This window comes from Dromaius novaehollandiae, chromosome 10 (genome assembly GCF_036370855.1).
Source record: "Dromaius novaehollandiae isolate bDroNov1 chromosome 10, bDroNov1.hap1, whole genome shotgun sequence".
In the NCBI taxonomy this organism is placed as follows: domain Eukaryota; kingdom Metazoa; phylum Chordata; class Aves; order Casuariiformes; family Dromaiidae; genus Dromaius; species Dromaius novaehollandiae.
The window spans coordinates 726,388-749,310 of record NC_088107.1 but is presented as its reverse complement, the minus strand read 5'-3'; the positions used below and the strand labels follow the sequence as shown (position 1 = coordinate 749,310).

The 22,923-nt window shown below is 47.4% G+C and overlaps 2 protein-coding genes across 4 annotated transcripts in view; one reads left to right on the top strand and one right to left on the bottom strand.

Moving 5' to 3' along the window:
- FRMD5 (FERM domain containing 5) overlaps positions 1-8,057 on the top strand; it is a 127,306-nt gene extending 119,249 nt beyond the window's left edge. For 2 of the 3 annotated variants that reach the window (XM_064517795.1, XM_064517797.1), the window contains exons 13-14: positions 294-400; positions 4,823-8,057. In XM_064517795.1, the coding sequence (XP_064373865.1) occupies positions 294-400; positions 4,823-5,409 (694 nt within the window). In that variant the 3' untranslated portion in view covers positions 5,410-8,057. The remainder of the gene's footprint in view (positions 1-293; positions 401-4,822) is intronic. The other variant, XM_064517796.1, reaches the window with a different exon arrangement.
- Positions 8,058-9,560: 1,503 nt separating this feature from the next.
- On the bottom strand, positions 9,561-22,667 carry WDR76 (WD repeat domain 76). Its single transcript, XM_064517794.1, has 13 exons — positions 22,528-22,667; positions 21,735-22,073; positions 20,827-20,919; positions 18,862-18,917; positions 17,977-18,097; positions 17,067-17,168; positions 16,923-16,966; positions 16,681-16,834; positions 14,660-14,812; positions 13,029-13,243; positions 12,346-12,498; positions 10,780-10,833; positions 9,561-9,950 (listed from the first exon to the last, which is right to left on the bottom strand). The coding sequence occupies exons 1-13, from the start codon at positions 22,594-22,596 to the stop codon at positions 9,695-9,697; spliced, it is 1,809 nt and encodes a 602-aa protein (XP_064373864.1). The 5' UTR covers positions 22,597-22,667; the 3' UTR covers positions 9,561-9,694.
- Between the last annotated feature and the right edge of the window lie 256 nt (positions 22,668-22,923).

Genomic DNA, 22,923 nt, shown 5'->3' with positions numbered 1-22,923 from the left:
GGGTGGCTGCCCTCGGCTCAGAGCAGGGCTGGGTGCCGGCGAGGCTCGTCCCGCGGCGTTTCTGGGGCCGGTGCTGACTCCCACCGCGACGCCTGCACCGAGCAAAGGGGTCCCCGGGGTCTGCCCTTGCTCCTGAAAGACCCGCTGGTGACAGCCGCGCAGGGCTTGATCCCGGCCCCAGGAGCGCAGCCTGCGCAGAGGCTCGGGGACGCCCCGAGGGGATTTCCCCCCCCCAGGCAGCCCGGCCACGGCTTCGTCCCCCCCGCCTCACCTTCGCCTTCTCTCTGCTGCAGGGCCGGGCTGGTGCCCAGCCGCAGCTGCCCCTCCATCACCCACGGGCCCCGGCTGAGCAGCGTCCCCCGCACGCGGAGGAGAGCCGTGCACATCTCCATCATGGAAGGTAAGAGACGGGGCCGCGGGTGCCCTTCTCCCTGCTCCGGGGGCGTTTCGGCCACCGTGGTGCCCCCCGTCCCTGTGCCGAGAGCCGGGGGCCGCCGCGGCGAGGCTCCCGCGCCCGCTCCAGCTCCCGACCCCATCCCGGACCACCCGGCGCTGCCGGCATCCCGTGCGCCTGGGCCCCTCCCCGGCTCGCGCTGGGCGAGCGGGGCCGCGGGGGGGAGCGGGAGAGCACCCGGGGTGACACAGGCCCCGACGGCGAGGGGCGTGCGCGGGCACGCAACCCCCCGCACACCCATGCACGTGTGGCTGCGATGCAGCTGTGGGTTCAGGCAGACGCGGCATCCCAAGCGTGGGTAAAGCACTGCTGAACGCGCAGACCGCTCCCACCTCCTTACCGGGATCCGCTGGGGATCTCGGCGCCTTAGAAGCGACGGATGGACTTGCCAGCAAACACCCGCTGAGGTTCATGGCAGTGGTCACGGCCCGCAGTGACCGAGTTTGCTGGCAGACACTTGCGTGTGGCTGAAGGCAGGATTTTAATGTTGTCATTTTGACTTCTGCCTGGAATTCAGCTTATAACTTATCGTCAGCTGAGCGGAGTAAGTAATCGATGCCAAGCACTGCAGCTGCCTCATGTATTCTCCTCTTCTCACTGGAAATTTCCTGTGAGCGGCATCTAAATTCCTCAGGTTTATTTGCTGCTCAAAGCACATCTCCAAGTCGCTCAGCGGGCGCCCCGTGCAGAGTCCGCTGCGGGTGCAGGGACCGCGAGTGCGGAGCTCCCCGCGTCGCTCCCTGCGCCCGGGCTGCAGGCAGACGCTGCCCTTGCGGTCCCCTGCGCTTCACAGCCGAAAACACGTTTTATTTAATATTCCCTTATGTTTCTCTGAATTCAGAGAGGCTTGCCAGTAAACTCATTTGCTGAAATATTTAAAGAGAAGGAAATAGAGACAGCACCAAATGATTTAATTTTTATTTGATCAAATATTTGCAGGAAAGATCTGATCTTTCCGCTCCGATTGTGCTCCCAGCCCTGGAAAGCTGCGGTCTTTGCTGATGCGTTAGCGTCGTGCAGCTGCCCAGTGGCAGAGACGGGATCGCCCTGAAATGGGTGTTTTCCTTCAGAACAGGCCTTATCAAAGAATAAGGACCACAGCACAGGACTATTAATCTATACCCAAAGAACTGGCTGAAAAAAAAAAAATCAGATCTTTGTACCCCCTCACACTTGTGTGTGAAAGAAGGAGCAGGAAAATTTCCTGAAATATGTGTTCAGGTTGTTAAAGAAAGGTTTGACAGCTCTAAATGTTGATTTTGCTGCTCAGGGGCTGATACGGCATTAACAGCTGAGCGAAGGCTAGGTGCAAGGCCGGTTACCGAGCAGACGTTTCCAGTGCGGAAGGAGAGCAGAGGAGATTTTTCTCAGCAGTGTAATCTGTATTAATTTTGAAATATAGCAGTGAAGACCCTCGGTTGTATTAATGCCTCTGGCCCAGGCGGGAGGTGAATGTGCCCTGCTTTGAAATTGCCCCTGAAGCGCCTGTGCCAAGCGAGCCAGCGCGCCTCGTTCATCACTTCAAAGTACTGCATTGATGTGAAAACAAATACAACCTGCTTGAAAAACCACTCAAGCAGGCTGGGTCCCGGCAGGCCAGGAGGAGCCGGAATGCTGCAGGTCGGACCTGTGACCGTGCCCGTAAACCCGGCGGGACTTTCTGCAAAAGGGGAGATTGTGTCCACCCGGGAGCCGTTCTGCGCAGACCCGGCTTTGGAAACGCGTGGGTTTTGCCGGTCTGCCGTGCTCGGGGCAGCGCGGAGGCTTCGCCCGGCACCTCCCCGGCGGGATGCAGCCGCGGGGGCACCAGCTGCCGGAGCACGGCGCTTTGTGGGGGATTTGCAGAAACCGAAACCCCGGGGCTTGGGGCGGAAAGCAAGGGACAGGGCGCGCTTTTGCTCCCGGGGCTTTGCACGCTCGTGTGCCCATGCCAGCGGCTTTCCACGCGGCACTGGTGCGGACAGGGCCAGCCGCGCTGCCGAGCCGTGCACACCGGTTCGGAGGGCTGTCGCGTGGCGGATGCAGCCACCGTCGCGGGGCACGTTGCTCCGGAGCCGCCCGGGCGCCCGGCAGGCCAGGGACATCGCTGCGCACCTTCCACACCAAGCACCCGCGCTGCCCGCGGGGCGGCTGCCGAGCGGAGGGCACTAAACGGTGTCACCCGGAGCGCGGCCCTGGCACTGGCACGTCCCGCCGCACCGCCCTGCCCGGCAGCTGCTTTGCTTCACTCGCACCTCAGCCGGGTACCGCGGCCGCGCGGGAGCCCAGAATAGCACCAGCACCCTCCACGTCAGCGGGGCCGGGCGGGTGGCCCCGTGCGCTGTCCCCCGCGCGCTGTCCCCGGGGCGGCAGGGCCCGCGCCACCATGGTGCGGTGCCTGGTGCGGATGAGGACCAGAGTCAGCGTCCAGCTGCGGCTCGTCAACCACTGCTGCCGGGCCGTGCGGCTCCGCGTGCTGGGCCTGGGGCCCCGGCTGCTGCCCAGGGCACTGGGGGCTCCCCGGGACGCGCCCGCCCCAGGTGACGCCGTGCAGGACGTTTTTATTCTCCGACCGTGGTTATCGCTTGCATCGGTGGTGCGGGGCGATGCCGGCCATCACCGCGGGGACCTGCCCGCCCTGCCCTCGCGGCCGTCGCCGTCCTTCCTCGCTGGGCAGCCACCAGAAATAATTTTGTGATGAGGGGGCTGTTTCTGGTTTCGTGTCAGCCGGCGGAGCGCGAGCTCAGCCCTGCCTGCAGGGCTGCAGGGGTTTGCAGGGCGTCCGGAGGGATCCTTCCCCCCTCCGTCCCCTCCGTCCCCAGCCTGGTCCCGGCCAGCAGCCGGCGAGGGCAGCGCTGCGCCCGCCGCCCCGGAGCCCCCGCTGCTGGGAACAGCCCCGCGGCTGCAGCACTGCACGTTTGGGGGTGGGGGTTTGGGGGGGGGGGGCAGTGGAGAAAAGCGAGTTCCCCTTTTTCTGCACCGCAGCGTGCAGCTGTGTTTCGACGGGCAGCGTCTGCAACGCCGGCTCGACTGAGCGTTTGGCCGCGCAGCCTGATTGTACGGTGCCGTTCATTCAGCTCTCTGCGTGTGAAACGGTTTGTTTGCTTGTTTGTTTTGGGGTTTTTTTGGGTTTTTTTTAGCAAATCAGTAGAAATTAACGCCGTTCGTTAGTGACTGGTGCCCTGCTCCAGCCTGGGAGCCGGGCGAATCCCCTGCACAGCTGGCGGCGGTGGCTTCACGCGGTGCTTGCCGGGGCCGTGTTGGCGGAGCGAAGCTGCGGGGCTCGTGTTCCCCGGCGGACGCGATCGCGGGGCCGGTGCCGGCACGCAGGAGCCTGTCGGTGCATCACGGGCTGCGGGTGCCAACGCCGGCTGGGTGCTGACGCCGGGCAGGAGCTGCTCCCACTCGGCTGCAGCTTTGTTACCCCCCCCCCCCCGCCCCCGCTGCCGGGAAGACCCGGCACTCGCGCTGCTGCCTGGCACGGATGCTCTCCGGAGCCACCAGCTTTTGCGGGTAGCGTGTAGATCCGGTGCCCGGGTGAGAGGCGTCGGGCGGCCGCGCTGGGAGCGAGCGCACACGCAGTCCTGCAGCGCTCGGGGCAGCGCTCGTCCTTCGCGGGTCCCGGCTGGGCGCAGCGCTGCGTCTCGGGCGCAGCCGAAGGTCGTCTGTGCGGGCGGCGATGCCTTTGCTCCGGCTGCAGCCAGGCTGCCGCTGGAAGCTGCCGCCCTCGAAGCCGTTGAAGCCCTCAGACGTGTCCGTGACCGAAAACAGACCCAGACCCGGGCGGGGGGGGGGAAACGTGGCCCGGGCTGGGTTGCAAGCTAGCGGCTGTGGGTGAAGGCAGCCGGGGGCCCGGCCAGCCCAGCTCCGGTGCTGCCGGTGGCTGCAGCACACTCGCAGCGGTCGGCACGAAACCTTGCAGGGGTTGTAGCTAGCCGGAGCGGAAAGGGCTGAGGAATAGCGGCAATCGTGTTATACGGAGCTGCAAGTCCCAAATTAGTCCCGCAGTTGCTCATCCCCTCTGCAGGACTAAAGCTACCCCCCCCCCCCCCCCCCCCCGAATTTCATGTAGAGCTGCACCTGCAGCACATGATGCTGCCTTAAAACCCCCGACCCTGCGGGCTGCTTGGGGCGCCCAGGCCCGGCCAGTGCTTGGCCCACACGGTGCTTTAACCCAGTTTGTGCAGTTCCCACGCCTGCTGCTGCTGTGGGGGGACTGGGCAGGACTGGGAAGGTCCTGCACCGGGGCCCAGGGGGGAGGGCTGGCAAGCCGGGGGGGGGGGGGGGGCTGCACCGCGCAGCAGCATCCTGCCAGGAGCCCCCCCCGCCCCCAGCCCTGCCGCCCTGACCGTCCCCCCCCCGCCCTTTGCTGTCGTTTCCCCTCGCCAGGCCTGGAGTCGCTGCGCGACAGCGCCCACTCGACCCCGGTGCGCTCGGCCTCCCACGGCGACGCCTTCGCCCCCCCCGCGCGGGGCGGCCGCGCCGAGAGCAGCGAGCGCGTGGCCGTCATCGCCGACGAGGTCTACAGCCCGGCCGACAGCGTGCTGCCCACGCCGGTGGCGGAGCACAGCCTGGAGCTGCTGCTGCTCGCGCGGCAGCTCAACGGGGCCCCGTGCAGCATCGAGGAGGAGAAGGAGTCGGAGGCCGGCACGCCCACGGCGGCCGCGGCGGAGGAGCTGGGCGGCGAGCTCAGGGCCTTGTGCCAGGGCGCCGGGGGCCTTGGCGGGACGCAGGCGGAACAGGTGAATAAGTTTGTTTTAAGTGTCCTCCGTTTGCTCCTTGTGACAGTGGGACTCCTCTTTGTTTTGCTCCTTCTCCTGATCGTCCTTACCGAGTCTGACCTTGACACTGCCTTTTTCCGTGATATTCGCCAGACCCCCGAGTTTGAACAGTTCCATTACCAATACTTTTGTCCCCTCAGGCGATGGTTTGCCTGCAAAATCCGCTCCGTGGTAAACCTGCTCATTGACACCTGAAGGCAGGAGCCGCCCCATAACTAGCCAGGCGGACTCGGAAGAGAGCTGCTGCCCGTTCCCAGCAATGGGACCTTGTGGCACCACCGGCACATACACTAAGTCCTTCTCTCATGACTCAAAGTGCAGTGCGACCTAGGACGTTTCTTTCCAAGCCGACGAAAGGGATAGACTCATGCCAGACCCGACACATTTCTTTACAGACCCTTTTTCCTAACACGCTCAGCTGGTCCGATTCCTACCTTGGAGCCCGCAGAAAGATTTAAGTTTTTAATTTTGGTTTTTCATAGATGCGTGTATTACTTTGGAAGTGTCGAATAAAGAGAGGAATTTATTTTACTATTACTACTGATTATTGTATTAGCATCAGCCAGCAGCTGAGACGCTAGAGATACTGTATTATGCAGGAGCTTCAGTAATGGTGCTACCGAGTTGTAATTTAAACACTCACGTATTGTTACTTTATTAAATCTGCCACTGTGCACAACACTACCACCTTAACGGTATTGCTTTGCAGAGATTACTCCTTGCTAATCAGCATTTCGTAAGTGGCAATTCATGGCTTAATTTTAATTGGAGAATACCCTGATTCGGTTCAGTCCCGTGAGAGTTTGTTTTGGCACAAATGACAGGCACGAAGCAGAGCCGTGGCGGTGTAAGTCTATTCCTTTACATAGCATAGAAAAGTGAACGTGACTCTTTAGCCTACTCTACAAACTCAGCCTTTTGTGACTTTTTCTAAACCTTGACCTTTTAGTGCTCCGGAGGAGTGGAGCTTTAGCTTAGAGGTGTCACCCCCCCGTGAGCAGGGCGTTAGTACCATCGTTAGTAGCCGTAGGTACTCAATCACGTTCGACAAAGTCTGAGTGCGTAGCCAGTAGTGACCACATTGGAGTTATTAGAAAGACATTTAGCCTCAGAAAGTTGTACTTGTTTTGTACAAAAAAAGAGACTGTTTCAACGTATATTTTAACAACAAAATGCTATTTTGTTATTGAATCTAATCAAGTCTTTTTTTACTTTATGGATTGGGTGAACATAGTGCGCTGTACAAAGTGATTCAAGTTGAGCAAATGGTTTGAGAATAAACATTTTTGTAGACTGGACTCCTAACATCAGATTAACCCATAACTAGTTTTGGAATAACGAATAGAGCTATAATTTTATGACTTTGCTGAAGGTAAAAAGGACAGAACTACAGAAGTAGAGGTAACACTGAAAAAGGAAGCCACTGGGCAGCCATCAATCTAGTTATCCTTAGCAAAAATACATAAATAAAACTGATTCATTTTACTCGCAACATAAACACTGGACTCGTTAGTTATCTGGGAAGCATAACAATCTATTTACAAAGGGAGCAATAAAAGCTAGTTCTATTAAGTTTTTATTGAGAAGTTGGACATACTTAACAAAGAAAATGAAAACAGATGAGCAAGTTTTATTTCATCTCAGGGAGAGATTTTATGTCAGCTGGGGCCATAACTGCAGTTTTAACAAACAGCCTGGTTTTCATGTCCGTGTCTTTGCGCACACCACCATCTCTCACCGCGCGCTCGTCTCGGCACGGCTGCGGAGGGGCGCGAGCCCCGTGCCGCTCCGAGGTCGGGTCCAGGTCTGTCCCAGCCTAGCGCATCGACACCTGGCAGAAGAGCACGACCGTGACACGTAGTTGCGAAGAGTCAGCTGGACTTTGATAGCTTGTCACTGCAATAAATAAAGTCCACTTTAACTACTGACTGTCAGGGAAAGAAAAATAAAGCAGTTGTGTCTCGCCGCTAAAGACCTAGCCATAGCCATCCGATTCTCACAAAAGCTGAAAAGGATTTTGCATACAATTAATAACTCTTTAAAAGACAGATTGCGTCATGAATGCTGCCAGGAGACGAAGGATAGATTTTTACATGATATACTGTTTTATGCAACATAGCAAAATTAACTTTTAGTGTAGTGTTCCTACCTCAGTCTGTAGTAAATGGTGTTTCTATGCAGTGAGTGGTAGTCTCAAACTTGACATTTTTCATCCCAGGTTAAAGATGCAGTATTCCATCGTTTTAATTGCTAATGCTACTGGTGTAACGTCCTAACAGCACAGCATTGTCATCCAGTGACACGTTCAGCTCTAGGTACTTTGTACGTTAGACATCTTCCTTTAAAACAGACGACAACATAGGAAGTATCGACCTTGAAAAAATCTTTTACATCAGCTTACTTTTAGAATAGCTATAAATGCCAAACCTAGTTTACCTCTGCAGTTTTCACCCAGCATTTTACTGTAAAACCATGAGAACTGATAACGTTTCTGTTGTATGTTTTTCCTGTATGTTCCATGTTCAGTCTTGTGTTTCACTACCTGTTAGTTTTACCTGTCTTTATATTAAAATGTTGTTTCCATGGATTCTTATATCAGAAGAAATCTCTTAATAGCATACTGCATCTTTAAGCAGTAGATGGTAAAATACCTGAAAATGTGAATTTCTTAGTTTTCATAAAAATCTAGAAATTAACCTTTCATGTGCCAAATACTGTAAGTTACATTTTCCTTCAAAATGTACCTTTTTCTACATATTCAATATCTTAGTTAGCATAAAAATCATTGGTGCCATGAAAAGTATTTTTAAATTTAAATAAATATTTAAATATCATGAAAACAAGAGTTGGTATTTTTGTCTTAGGTTAATCACAAAATTTGTTTCAAACTTATGGTGTCAGTAATATTTTTTTTCACTTGAGTAAAAACTGTGCCTCAGTTCAAAACATCTATGAGGAAATTGGCTTTTTAGCATCCCACTTATCAAAGTTACAAGAAATCTCAAACATCCACAGGCATGGTCTGGGAGCAAGTTTCACTGCAGCAATTAAAGCCTCTACCTGCCTCTGAAAGAGTCGACCCTCGGTTACTTACAGTCTAAACCTGAGCTGCTTTAAACCTGAGCTGCTTTAGGCTGGTTAACTGACCCAAAGGGTGCTGCAGGCTTCTTCAGAAACACGCATTGCTGCTGTGATGGAAGCTGACACTGCGCAGCACGAAGATGCATCCTGCAAATCAGAAACACACACACCCGTCTCCCTCTGCTCCCCCAGCCTCTCCTGCTGAGGAGGCTACGATCCAGGGCCTGCAAAGCACAGGAGAAAAAAACCCTAACTGCTGTTGAAACGAGCAGCAGCAGCACAGGACTGAGAGCCTCTCTCAGTTCTGACTTCAGGAAATAAGGTTACACCTTTTTAAAGCAGCAGCATGAGCTTCCTGCTATGAGCGTCAGCGTGCAATTGAGAGCAGTAAGCTGATGTTACCAAAATGACACAGATATATTCAGATTTATTACAGCTGAATTGCTTCTTTTAGAGCAAAGGAAAACTACATTAGCTGTTGCGCTTACTGCAAAACCCTGGCCTCAAGGTGACCTTATAGCGCCAGGCTCCTGCAGGACCCACTTGTCAACGCCAGAAGTGCATTTAACACAGGCTTATAAAAGCAGTAGCGGCTCGTAAGTATTTCATATTTAAAAGTGCATTTGTTGTCAGTGACACTGACACATGTCAATGACAAAATTTTGACCAAAAGCTCAACCGAACTATTTTATCATCTGGTATAACAGGGTCCTCCCTCTCGCGTGGGCTTACAGGTGGAGAAATGGTAGCTTAGAGGCACGTGCTCTATGATGAGTGGCCCAAGACTACATCTCCTCTTTAACATTGTTTCTGAATATCATTAAAGTGGCTGTGCCCTATTCTTGCCTACACCCCGACAATTGCTGTGTTCAGCTCATAACCGTATAGCTTCTTTAGCCTAATAGCATCAACCCACAAAGAAGATCTTATTAACTCCAGGAAGGATTTAATGAGGTATTAGACACCTTAACCGACAAGTTTTATTGAAGACACTGATACTGAATACTTACTGACCTTGAGAGAATACAGGAATGACACACAAAAACTGGTAAAGACTGAGTATTCCAGCTTATATAATGAAGGTCATTAAAAAGAAATGTCTCATACCTTTAACAAGCATCCTACAGATAATTTTTTTCTTTTTCTTCTTTTCAAAATATGGCTTATGTATTTGGGAAAAAAATATCTATTTTGAGACAAATGATTGATCACTGGCTGTCATAGTGGGATTAATATCTTTTTTAATTAAAGAAGAAAAGACTAGATATAGTTTAGAAGTTTTATTTTAAAGCTTTTAAAATACACTTTCGTCCTGAGAGAATACAGTTAGCTTAAAAAAAGTTTAATACAGATTAAACAAATTTCATGCAAAAGGAAAAAAAAATCTGAGCAACTTTTTTCATTCTTTGAACACATGAAGGCGACCACTGGAGTTGCCACCCACTAAGATATTCTTAGTGGGATGAACAACATTAATGGAACACACAGAGCCAAGGTAATCAACATTATAAAAAGAGTGCAACAATTTCCCAGTATCCTGGAAGACTTCTATTTGTCTTGGTCGTGCCATACTGCCCACCACAAAGCAGTCTTCCTGTTTAGGGTCCCATATTGCTCTGAACCTAGTTAACCAGCGTCCTGTGTTATTGTTATGCCTTCAGAAAAATAAAAAGGGAGAAAAAGAAAGGGATAAATATTTTCCTTATTGAATTCAGTATTTCTTAAATTGTCATTTAAGTCACATTTGCTTAAACCCATCTTTCTCACCTTCTAAGCCATGAGCACTGGACAGATAGTGCTACTCAGATCAATTCAGTGGAATGGGACAGAGACATAATAAAGCAAGAAGGCATACCAAAGCATACTTTGACAAAAATGATTACTTGTCAAAGTATTTAAACATGATGGTTGCATGTTTTAGTAAAAATAGGACAAAAAAATTGCATCAAGTGGCTTGATAAACAGCAAATCGAGAATTTTCAAACCAGTCACTGATCTAGTTCTAGTTCCTTAGTGATCCAAGCTTAACATGATTCACCCTTCTAGAGCACAAAATTGTTTTACAAATGTTGAGACTCTACTCAAAAACATGCTCTTTACCATTAAAAAGTAACCTTGTGATATTTAAAAAATGCATTAAAAAAAGTATTCTGAAACAAAACACATTTCAAAAAAATCACAAAACGGTCTGTTCCAGTCACACTGGAAGATATTAAAGCTTCCCTATACATTTTATAGACTCAAATCAGGCTATGTGCAAGTTGTGCTTTATGAACAAAAGCCATTTTAGGCAACTGTGAGGACCAGAGTAAGCTTTCAGTGTAAGAGAATATCGTGGCTGCTCTCACCTGAACAGCTGACGAGGACATTGGAGCTGCTTGGAAACATAATGCCGTGCTTTTTACCTATCACACGTGCCACAACTGCACTTGTCAAGAACTCTCATAGACGGCTAAATCTTTGGTCCCAGCGTGTTTAGCTTACCTGACAGTACTGAGAGCTGCAACAGTAGATGATAAACAGCTGGTGTCATAGGTCCTTTAAAAGAAAGTAGTATATTAATAAAATGTACACGTATGTTAAAAAGGCAGACTTTTCCTCAAAAAAGAGTATGCACAAATCAGCTCATACTAGGCAACACAAGATTCTGAAATACAGTAATAAATAGCACACAGACATCTAGTTCAGATATAAGCATTCACATTCTAACTGCAATTATTATATATTTTTTTTGAGTGGATTTGCTTTTAACCAGAATTGAATGTCATCCTAGCTGAAAGCTATTGTAAGACAACAATGGCTTACTAAGACATATCAAAGGTTCCTGCAGCCCAGTATCTTGTCTGTTTTGTCACTGCACAAGAGGAATGCCTAGGGAAGAATGCAAAAGAAGGGCAAACATACACAACAGTAAAGTCCCACCATTGACAGTTTCCAGTGTCAGGACTTCCTGAGCCAGGTGTGAGCTCTGTTTACAGAGAAACCATCAACAGATCCTCATTCTGCGCTCTCCTCCAGCCCCTATAAACTGTTAGATACCCAGCACCCTAAGGCAAGGAATTCAGCAAGTCAAAAGCTGCTAAGTTAAAAGCTGCTTTCTGTTTTCTAGTAAATAAATGATCCTCTGCCCATTTTCTCCATTCTGTTGAGCACAAATATTCTGGTTTACTCATATCCATTTTGTACTCCTTATTTGTTCTGTTTTAGCGCCAAGAATTTACACTTTTCTTAACCAGGGCTATTATGGATCATAATTTTGAGAACAAATATTCAAATAGCTATTGTAAATACACCACAGAAAAAAAAACATTACACCCATGTAGAAGAACTTTTTCTTGTATACCTGAAAGGGAAAAAAGAAACCAAATTTCCAGACAAAACATAATGCTATGACGATCATACCACATGCACATTCTTTCCAGAAGGCACGTAATTACCCCATCTTTTAAAAACACATGCAAGGGCCTGATTTTCAGCCTGGCATTAACTGGGCCTCCCATTTTGTAACTACTATTCTTTGGTGCAATTTATGACTTTTAAACATCTATACAGCCAATATGCAGAGGCAACCACATATTTACATAGCTAGATAACCTAAACTATGGTCACGAAATGACAAGAGAGAAAGAAAAAAATAGATCTCAAAGTATAGCTCACAGCACCAATGCAGTTTTAATTATCAAATGGCAGGAAATTTAAAAAAGCATGAAAACAGTAGTTCTTTTGTAAGTTACAACAGTCAAAAATAAACTGAGTTTATAAGCATTTTTATAAGCATTTTAACTGTGTTCGTATTCCTTAACCATTCATTTAAGCCTAACAGCGCCTGAATATATTACTGTTCACTGTTAAATATTCTAAAGGAATAGAAAAAAAAATCCTAAAAAAAAATCAAAGAAAAATGCAACATTAAAAATGTCTATACAAGAAAGTCTAATAAAAGAAATGGTAAAGGCAAAACATTCTCAATGATGTGTAGTGCATGCAGAAAAAAAACCCCACACTAGTTGGTATTTCCCATAAAGATTATTCCTTCCCACACCTTCTTACCTCAACTTATCATCAGCACACACTGTCACTACCCTGTTTCCAGTTACAGGTGAGAAATACGCAGAAGCAACGCTTTTTGGGTGTCCATCAAGAGAGCTCACTGGCTTGTTCCCATTAGACTTCAGGTATCGAACATCATAAATACAAACGTCCCTGTAACGCACACACAAAGAACACTTTACAAGGTGACAGTCAAAGAAAACAACTTGTATTTTTATTTTCTGTTTATCAAAAAACCCTTAGGAGGTCAGCATACGTTTTATGTAAGTTGTGTTTAGAACCTGATTTCAGCAATGCATATTAACAAACTCAACTACAAAGGCCAGTTGCTCCGAAGGATGAGAGCAGCAAAAATACCCCAAACCAACAACACAGCAACCCTCCCCCCACCACGCTATGATCTTGTCTCAAAAAACTCAGCAACTCATAAGACCATTTCAAATCCATTACCAAAAGGCGAAGGAAAGTCAAAGTATACCACATTTTATTGCTGGTTAGAAATAAAAACTTGTTTTCTAAAAAGATCAGAAAGTCTTGAATACACACTGAGGCTGACAAATCGTCTTCCTCAGCAGCAGCTGATCCTGCTCTCCAAACATGCCTTTTTTAGCTGACTTGCAAAAACCAACTCAAATGGAACACTTAAAGCACAGAATAACTGCAGTTTGTTTTGAAGTACATACACTGAACCAGCAGCAATGAAATATTGTTTATTCACTGGGTGAACATGGACTGTCCTTGTTCTTTTGAAGCCAATGTTTGCAGAAAGCTCTGAAGATGTTCCTGGGGTCCGTCTGTCCACAACAGTGACATTACCATCCCAGTGTCCTACTATTACAGTGGAGGCATTATCTTCCAAGAAATCAAAGGAAGAAAAGCTTTCTTCACTTCTGCATATCTGAGCATAGAAAAGGTCAAAATGAAACCAGCATTATGCTACTAAACACACTGTTATTCATAATAACCAGAATACTCTACAGGATGTAAGTTTCATGCGTTCACTTTTTAAATATACTAAAAATACTAATGAAGGCTACCTAATTTGATAGCTCCAGCCTTAGCTCTTCATTTAGGTAACCTTTCCATAAAACGAGTATGCTTCTCGCAGAGGAGATAATTAACCACCCGAAACAAAGCAAATGGAAAACAACATACTCTGAATTCTGTAAAACTTTTACCAGATCTTATCATCTCCATGTTTCAATAATCCAGTGGCTCTGATCCTTGAGTCCGTACTGAATGAGGAATAATGACCAAGCTCCTTTCTCCAGTGCTACAAAAACCTTTCACTGAGTGCACAAATATGAATTTGGCTTCCTACGATTTGGGGTGGGGGTGTTCAGATTCAGCATGTCAAGCCACCTTATCCCACAGCAGTTTCCCCTCAAATCAGTGAATAGCCAGAACTGTAACAACGCTGCAGGAGAACTTCTATGTTTCAGCTTTCTCTAGGTGAGCAGAGACTCTCCCCATTAACAGTCTTGTTCTTTCCAATGGCAGTAATACTCCTACATGGCCATGTGATACCTGTAATCTGGCAACAGGGCAAGCAGAGCAGGAAAACTGCAGTTCTCTCCTAAGAGCTCTCAGCACACACTCTTGCGAGCCTTTGTCTGTAAAAAACCCCTGGAACTTCCTTCCTGGCTTCCTGAATAACCAGTTGCAGGTATTCCCTAAGCAGCTGGCTGGCCTGCAGACCCCCACAAGATCACATTGCTTGTAAGGGGTTTGGAAAAAAGCTTTAAATTGCTGTAGCCTGTTATGCTTTCTAATGTTGGAGATGTGATCAATGCAGACATCTGTCAGAAAATAAACAAAGCAAGCAAGCATGAAGAAGCTCCTCAGTTACTCTGTCCAACTCACAACAGTTAGTCACAGCATTTGCTCATTTCAAGCCCGAGAAGAGCAAAAACAATTCATGTGTTTTATGATGGCTTTTTGTAAGATTTAGCTCTTCAAATTGTTTTCGCTTTCCTTCTTTAAAAGGTACTCTTTTCAAAAAGGAAAGAGGCACATATCGCTCAAGTAGGGAGATAGGAAACTAATTTCAGTATGAAATTGCAGCTGCCTCTGCAGGAAGGAAACTGGGAGTGCCCAAGCTGTGACTACGGTTTACTGACTAGGAAACCTCTCCACATTTTATAATGTTAATTAAAGATTACTTCATGTATCCTTGTAGAAATGGAATTTTCAACTTTCTTGTTAACAAAACAACTGACAAGTAATAATTTGGGTACAGTGAGATTAAAACCTCATAGGAGTACATACCGAGAGATTTCTAAGGAATCTGCAGTATAACCAAGGGAACACTTACCTCATCAAAGACCGCTCTAGTAACATCACCACATCGTAAACTATCATAGCTCAGAGACAGCAAGTGAGCAGGATTAAATGGAGAAAAATACATGCAGCTGACTGGATAATTATGTGGAATAAAGACATGTGCTCCTTCTTCAGTCTTACAGTTCTGAAAAACAATTGAGATTTGATGGACACAGATGCTAGCCATTATGGTTATTTCTCCTAATTAGTCCAATTTTCAAATTAAAGTCTCTATTTTGCAAATGTTCTCAATCTATTCTGAATAACTGTAGAGAGGAAGCAGTAGGGTGTGTGAAGGTGCTGGGAACCAGAATAGCTAACGCAGGCAGCAAGACTGCTTCTGTAGGACCAGCAGCACAAATCAACACAGCCTGCCCAGGCTGACATCTCACTGTAACGCAGGAGCCCCACCTCTGCGTGGAAGCGATAACTGTCCTCACGTGCACCATTCAACACGCTCTTGCCAGGCTTGGGTTCACCACTATGCAAGTGCTTTGGCTCAAAAGACCATTAAGAATTTCCATTCAATTTCAGAATTCTATTTCTTAAACAGGAAAAAAACTTCTTGCTGTAATCTAAGCGCAGTTCTATGTCATTACAGCCATCAATACTGTATCTGGCTAGGAATATCTGGTATCTATATTTCATTTTTTTTTCTTCTGACAGAATTGGTTTCTCAATTCCACATCTGAATTCCTCGCTGAAGACCAAGCAGATATACATATGCCATTCATATCAGAATATGTATATATTAGAATTAGGTTACTTAGAACTCAAGCTAAGTTACATTATCCAAAATTGAATGTAAATTATAAATAACCTATATCTTCTCTTCTAATACTGATACTATTGCAACTATGACAGTTTAAAAGAAATGGAATAGTCCATTTTGGAACAAGTACTAATTCATTTCACAAAGGTTACTCTGCTCCCAAACATGGTAAAGTCCAACTCATTTCAGTAAAGTAAAAAAAGGGAGAGCAAGAGGGAAAAAAGGAGCTTTAACATAGCTAGGCTACCACCTGAAATGTCTTCCCAAAGCCACAAAAAGAGCTTGCATCATTCAGAGATCTGAATCTACCAGTCACCAAATTGCAGTCCTTTGTAGGTAGTAACAGCATCTGCACAATCTGAGCTTTCTAAATTGCAATGAGCATTCTAGATTTTTTTCAGAACTGAATAAAAGTCTCATAGCTAAAGTTAGTCGACCAATTTCCTGAAGCTGTCAAAGCAGAAATGACTCTTGGGACAGATTCCAAGGGAGAGGCTAATGGCATTGCAAAAAATGAAAAGAAAATTTGCATTTGTGTGGACTACAAGCAGCTGGTTCAGATGACATGGAACCATAGTAGAAAACTAGGAGGAGGTTACAAAGCTGTAAAACAGGGACAAAAAATTCGTGCTGCAGAACTAAGACAATTCAAAAACCATAGTAAGACTATCTGCTCCCCAAAGTTTTCAAAGCTCCAACTGCAAAGCTATTTTTCAGAAACAATATGTGTAAATATGGGCCAACATGTAGTGGCATAACAATTTTATTTCTGCTTTCTGGAACAACGGTGACTTTCTAGAACTACCCAAAACTCATACAAACTCAAAAAAACCCCAGCATACGTGCATCCATCTCCCCTCATTCTCCAAAAACCACCTACGGCATTGTTACACTGGTACTGTAATCAGACCCTGAATCTTTCAGCAGTGAATTGTAATGTTAGTGCTTGCTGATAATATTCTTTCTGCTAGTGACTTGTCTTCTTCCCTTCTCCCCCATAAAATTAAGTGCAAGCTTTTCCTTCCATTAAACCAGGGCTTGCCAAGGACCAGACAGACATCTCAAACAACTTTAGTGAGCCTCAAATTAATAGACTTCCTGGCGTTACCCATGAGAGTGGGAAAAGCAGGTGACACCATTGCAAGACAGAAAAAATGCTGTTGCAGGCTGTGCCCCATTTGTGCGTCGCCCCGTCCTGCAATAAACAACTATGCCAGGTAAAGAGCACACAAGCAACTTACGACATTCCAGAGCCCAATCTGCCCCAACTTGTCTCCAGCTGCCACAAAGATGGTGCTTTCAGAAGGATGGATAGCCATAGAATATATCCGATTTTTCACAACCTTTTTAACGTTATCTTCACTGAGGGTCATACTGTTCAGGCTGGCTCGGTATCTAGACGTCATTAAGATATTAGTTATTCAAGACAAGAAAGAAAGAGAACTAGACAGTACCTAGTTTTTAGCTGTTGCTTTCAGATTACCTTTCCACATCCCATGTATGCTTTTCGGTATCATTAGGTTTCATCTACAGATAGAAAGGAAAATGCATAGACAATAGAATTAGATTACTCAGAACTCAAGCTAAATTATGTTATCCAAAAATAATTAATTAAAACTAGTAATACCTCACTTATCCTTGTCCACGTAGTCAAGATTTCCTCCGTCAACTTATTGTCCTCCATCTGATTTTCTGGAACCATCGATAAAGGTCCAGCTGGAACACGAGGCTGGAATGATATTAGTAATTTGCATAATTTAAATCAACTAAGACTATGAACAGGCTGAATTGTTAACTCTCCACACACAAGGTATTTTGAGAACGCATCTACTAGACTACAAGAAACAAACAATAAAAAGAAAAGTTTGTATCAAAATATCTTATTGAAAAGATAAATAGAACTTTGTTACACACAACAGCAAAGACAAATAGCTGCCCCATGATTTTTCCTCTCCTTCCTGATACTCCACAAACTTTATCTTCAAGAACCGTATTAAAGGGAGATACCTTTATTCTGCAGCAATATGCAAGATTTAAATTTCCATCTCTCAGAGCAATAGAATTTTTACTTGTTGCTATATAACTACTTCAAATAAGGTAGTAAATATTTCAAAGGAAGATAAACCATATCAAAAGTTACAGTGAAGTAACATTAAAACAGAGTAATAAAACTTGGAATTTACAGCTGCTCAGAGTACATGGACTGTTGAAAAAATGCATAATGTTTTACCTCAAGATCCTACAGATCATCCAAAAACATATTATTTCATCAATTTGAATCACAGAATATTGACTGACTTTCAAGAGAGGACATGAGAAGTCTCCTATTCAAGATGCTTGAGAGTGAAAGAATTTATCTTTTATTACTAATATTGTGTAACAGAGCTTCCCAAGTGGCTATAGGTTTTAGAAAAAGCCTGGTAATGACAAGTAGCATCAGTCAACTTTACCAGCACTTCAAAACACTTAACTTGGCTGTCTTGTTTCTATGAAGCTTTCTGTATATGTATGACTCCTTTAACCCCTCCCCATCTTACATATTCTTCTGCTTCTGGCTGGGCAGGTATTTCTGGCATTGGAACTCCTGATGGCTCTACTCTTTGTAAACGCATAGATCTTCGACGTACTGTCTCATCTTCTGCCTTTTTAGGCTTAGCCCTAGAAGAATTGAAACATTTCAAAAGTACACACACAATTAAAATAAGCCCTCTACAGTTAAGTAAAAGACCGCAAAACAGGTTCGCATGTATAGTTCTAGTACCTTGCCCCAAATTTATAACCTAAACAGTTCTGATTCACCCTATGAATGCTATGATTAATTTTTCCTTCAATGATAACAACAAACAGCAAAAAAAAAGACAAAGTGGTTTTTTTTACTTAGCAATGAATATATATTACATTTTTTGTTTCACTTTCAGTGCATCCTGCCACTGCTGCTTTTCTTCCCAGCCCTCTCCACCACGTTTCTATTCATTAGTCTAGTCTTCTTTTTCCACTTGCTTTCATCATGTATGTAACTTTATTCTGTACTTAAGCTCTTTTTTCTGCTTTGCTTGGCATTGCAAAAAGTCTGTTTTTCTACACCTTTTTCCCTTGTATCTATTTCTTCCCTCTCCTTCTTTCCCACTCCCTTTCTTATTATTCATTATTTAGCATTTCTTTTCCTTTATCCATCATGCAAAATATTGTAAGAAAAAAACTACCTGAAATACCTTAATATACATATCACAAAAAAGTAACTTCTGTTATTTGATAAAACATTCATATCGCCATTTTCTTTTTCAAAGGATAGCAGGGGAGAGACACTACCTAGAGATCTAGCTTTTCATGAATTCACAGAGCTTAAAATAATCAGTTACTCAGATACAGCTTTAGAGAGACACGAGAACAATGATACAAATCTCATAAAGAGTTATTTTTACCTTTTGGTGACGTGAGATGGTACTTTAGTTGCAATTTTGTGAAGTCTTGCAGCTGACTTAAAAAGCAGAAAAAAAAAAGATTAAGAAAAGTATGTAACAAGCATAAAAGAACAGCCTGTACAAAATAAAATTATCTAAAAGCTGTAATAAACTATGTTGTAATTATTTAGAAATCCCTTTTTATTATTGCATTATAAATATCAAGCTGTGCTGTTTCCGCTTTGCACTGGTCTTCCATGTGCCAGCAAGAATTCCCTGATTTCTGTGAATGGTGTATAGGAAAATAGCACAGCCTGCCTAGATGTTCTGTGGATATTTTCTTTATGAAGCAAAGAAAATACCCTAAATGATATGCAGCAGACAATTACATTTAGAGTAGAATCTGTAACCACAGAGGCCTCCATCCACAATTTTTTCTCTATTACATTTTGAAGACATGCATTATTTAGCTCATTTAGTCTCCAAGGAAAATACGTGCACGTTGCAATGTTAGAAGAACCAAATCACAAACACTACAGGCAGTCACACACTGAAACCAAGAGATAAAAACCCGCATCCAGGACAAACAGGCTTTTGTCCGAAACGCTGCTGCTTCACAGGCAGCTCTGAAGGAAAAGCTTGAAATCTCACTTCAGCATCTGTGCATGTACACAGACAGGAAGGGGCCTAAGATGCGGTGCAGGAACGCCCATGCTGCAGTCACAAACCTTCACCAAAGTGCAGTTTAGACATAGCCAGCCCACCAGTAAGACCACTGCTCCAACACTACTCGACCCAAAGCAACGTGAAACCTGGCATGGAATGATTTACCTGCTTCTTGGTTTTGGCAGCCCATACGGTACATGACATCATCAAAACCAGAATGCTACTAGTAACTGAGCTGACTACAGCTGCCTTTGCTATTCTTCACCACTCTGCAGTCACTGCTGTGACTGCAGTCAGACATTCCTGGTCTTTACTGTCCTCTCTGAGGACAACTGGAAGAAAAGGTGTTACTTTTATTCAAGTCTGAGTCTTGGTGGTAAAAAGTCTTAGTGCCTCCTAGACAGGCCCAACCATGTCCTGCAATCTGGCAATAAGCAAGCAAATGTGCAGCCATTCGAGGAAGGAATTCACTCCCTGCTGCCAGAAAAGGGATATATTATGAATTTAAAAAAACTAGGAGAGGGAAGCAGTGCAGAAAGAAGGGCTAAGAACTGGAAACACTCATACAGATAACATTTAAAATTCCGTAACTTTAACTTTCTAAACTACCTCTCCAAAACAGACAGAATTACAACACACGTGTCCACCCTATGACCCAGACTGGAACTTACAGGGGTGAAGGATTCCAGCTGCCTCTCAGACACAGGGCCGTGAGCTAAACTGTCCTGACAACCTGAAACCTGCCACACCTGGTGTCTTTCAGGCTCTGCAGTCTTTCAGTTAGACGACCAGGTAACGTGCACATCTGGAGACTAAAATGCAAGTGCTCAACCACCTGGATGGAGAATGCCAGTGCACCTGAAGAGGCAGGAGCACACGTCAGGCGAGCAAGCAGGATGGTGCATGTACAGCCCGTCACCGTGCCCAGAACACAAACACAAGCCGTGAAAGAAGATTATGTGTGTGTCTGGTTACCTAAGAGCCACCTCATCTGGTCCTACAGAGTCAGAGGCTCTGGGTTCACACATATGAGCACGGTTGGGTTTACAGAATATTGCATGAACGGAGTTTTTTTTTTCCTAACATCTTATGAATCTAACTAATGATTTCCCCTCTTTAAAAAAAAATCTAACTAGCGACATAAGAAACAATTCTTTAGAGACTAATTCAAGCAGAGTAGGAAGTTTTCATGGCTTTCCTCGCATACTTGTCACTGCTGACGAAGGGTTTCACAACAAGAACAATGGGTTCTTCCTATATAACAATTACCAAGAGAAAGAGAGAGAGAGAATATTGATTGTAGTCAGAATCTATACAAACCTCATGCAGCTTTAGAGAAGCAAAGAATTTAGCATTTTCTGTAATGTTCTTTAGTCTTTTCCTTTCATAGGCTGATAACTGCGAAGATCCATCCTACAAAAAGAAAAGCCAATTACTATTCCGTTAGGTAGCATGCTACAGATTTCCCAGATTTCTGAGAAGCGAGTCTCTAAATTATTTAGAAGTGGTTCAATATATTCATAATGAAGAACAACAAAAAACTCAGACTGGAGTAACCCCACATCAATACCAAAACCTCTGTCTGTGCGGGTACTAGTTTGCATTACAGAAATCATTACTAGCATAAATTACACAGAAAGGGCTAATTCCTCAAATTTTGCTAGAACTAAAACATGGTTATTTATTAAAGTGAATCTATTCTACAAAAAAACTTTACCAATAAGGTACATAAACAGACTATAGTCTTAGATCACTTTTATATCGTATAGGTGGTAAGGTGGATTAGACAACCTGAAAAGATGATTTTATATAAACGAACATTGAAAAAACATTCAGCTCCTACAACTTCACCCCTCCATAAAGAGCCCTGGAAGAGGGCTATCAGCAGCACATCCGTGCTTTTGCTACCAGGAGTTTATAGGCTTTGACCCATAGCAAGGGCTTTTTCTCATCCTTCAGACGTTCTGGAAGGGTAAGACGGAGTCCAATAGTCCCTGCCTGTGCAGGTAGAAGGATTCCATGAAGAGGAAAAACACCTTCCAACTCCGCTTTTACAAGCCTAACAAACACATGTCCTGAGAACTGCGGAGCAACTATTTCTTCCGCCACAGCTGAAGCGCAAACGACCGACGACAGTCCCGCCGCTGCTCTAGGAGAGCCCCAGGGTCGGGGAGCCCCCCGGCTCGGAGCAGAGCCGGCGGCAGGTCTCGCCGGCGCCCGGTACTCACCGGGGCAGCGTCCCCCGCGTCGCTGCCGTCGCTGTCCGCATCCCACGGGCCCTCCAGGCCGTTGCCGGCCTCGGCGGCGGGCGGCGAGGCGGGTTTCGGCGGGCTGGGCCGGGCCCCGGAGTCCGCGGGAGGGCTCGGCGGCCCCGCGCAGAGCCTCTTGCCCGCGGCTGCGCCGCCGCCGCCGCCCGCGTAGGCGCCCAGCAGGCGCTTCTGGGGCAGGCGGCGGCCGGCGACGGCGATCGGCGTGAGGAGGACGCGCAGCTGCCGGGCCGCCGTGGCTCGGCGCTCGGCGCGCTCCGGGCTCAGCCGCGGCTCGGCGCTGCCCGGCGGGGTGCGCTCCTGCGGAGGGAGGGAGGGAGGAAGGGGGGGGAAACGGCGAGCTCGGCGGGGCTCCCCGGCCCGGCCCGGCCCGCAGCGCCCCCGGCTGACGCCCCCCGTCCCGCCCGCCGCCCTCCCCTCACAGCCCCGCTCCCTCCATTCCCGCCTTCTCCTCACAGTCCGCTCCCTCCATCCCGCTCCTCTCCTCACAGCCCCGCTCCCTCCATTCCCGCCCTCCCCTCACAGCCCCGCTCCCTCCATTCCCGCCTTCTCCCCTCACAGCCCCGCTCCCCCCAGCCCGTTCCCTCCATTCCCGCCCTCCCCTCGCAGCCCCGCTCCCTCCATTCCCGCCCGCCGCCCCCCGCAGCCGAGGGCGGGCTGCGCGCCCAGGCCCGCTCCCGGGCGCCGCGTGCTCGGCGCTGCGCACGGCCCCTCCGTCGCCGCCGGCCGCAGCGGGGCCTGTCCCGGGCCCGACCTGCATCCGCTGGCGGCTGCGCGGCGACGGCTCCTCGGCCTCCACGGTGCCGGCCTGCGAGAGCGCCATGTCCGGCGGCGGCGGGCCCGGGCTCGGCAGGGCGGAGCGGCCGCTTCCCGCTTCGGCGAGGGGCGGCCCGGGCGGGCTCCCGCCCACAGCCCGCCTCCCGCCGCGGAGGGTCCGGGCCGGCGAACGGGGGGAGCCGGGGCGGGGGAACCGCAGCCCCCGGGCGCCCTGTTTGGCTTCCGAAGGCCCCGCAGCCTGCTCCCTCCTCGGCACCCTGCGGTTCGGCATCGAGCCCCTGTCACCTTCTCCTCAGTTCCTGCGAGGAGCCTCAGGTTCCGAGTCAAAACCCAAACTGCGCTCAGGCAGCCGGCACTAACCTCCTCACTGCCC

Bases quoted from the DNA above. Each gene is read 5' to 3' on its own strand.
- WDR76 (XM_064517794.1), bottom strand. From the start codon at position 22,596: ATGGCGCTCTCGCAGGCCGGCACCGTGGAGGCCGAGGAGCCGTCGCCG. The intron at 12,499-13,028 runs GTATGTACTTCA...TGTGCGTTACAG, and splicing joins TTCATTGCTGCTGGTTCAGT to GGACGTTTGTATTTATGATG. The intron at 10,834-12,345 runs GTAAGAAGGTGT...TTTCTTTTAAAG, and splicing joins TGTGCTGATGATAAGTTGAG to GACCTATGACACCAGCTGTT.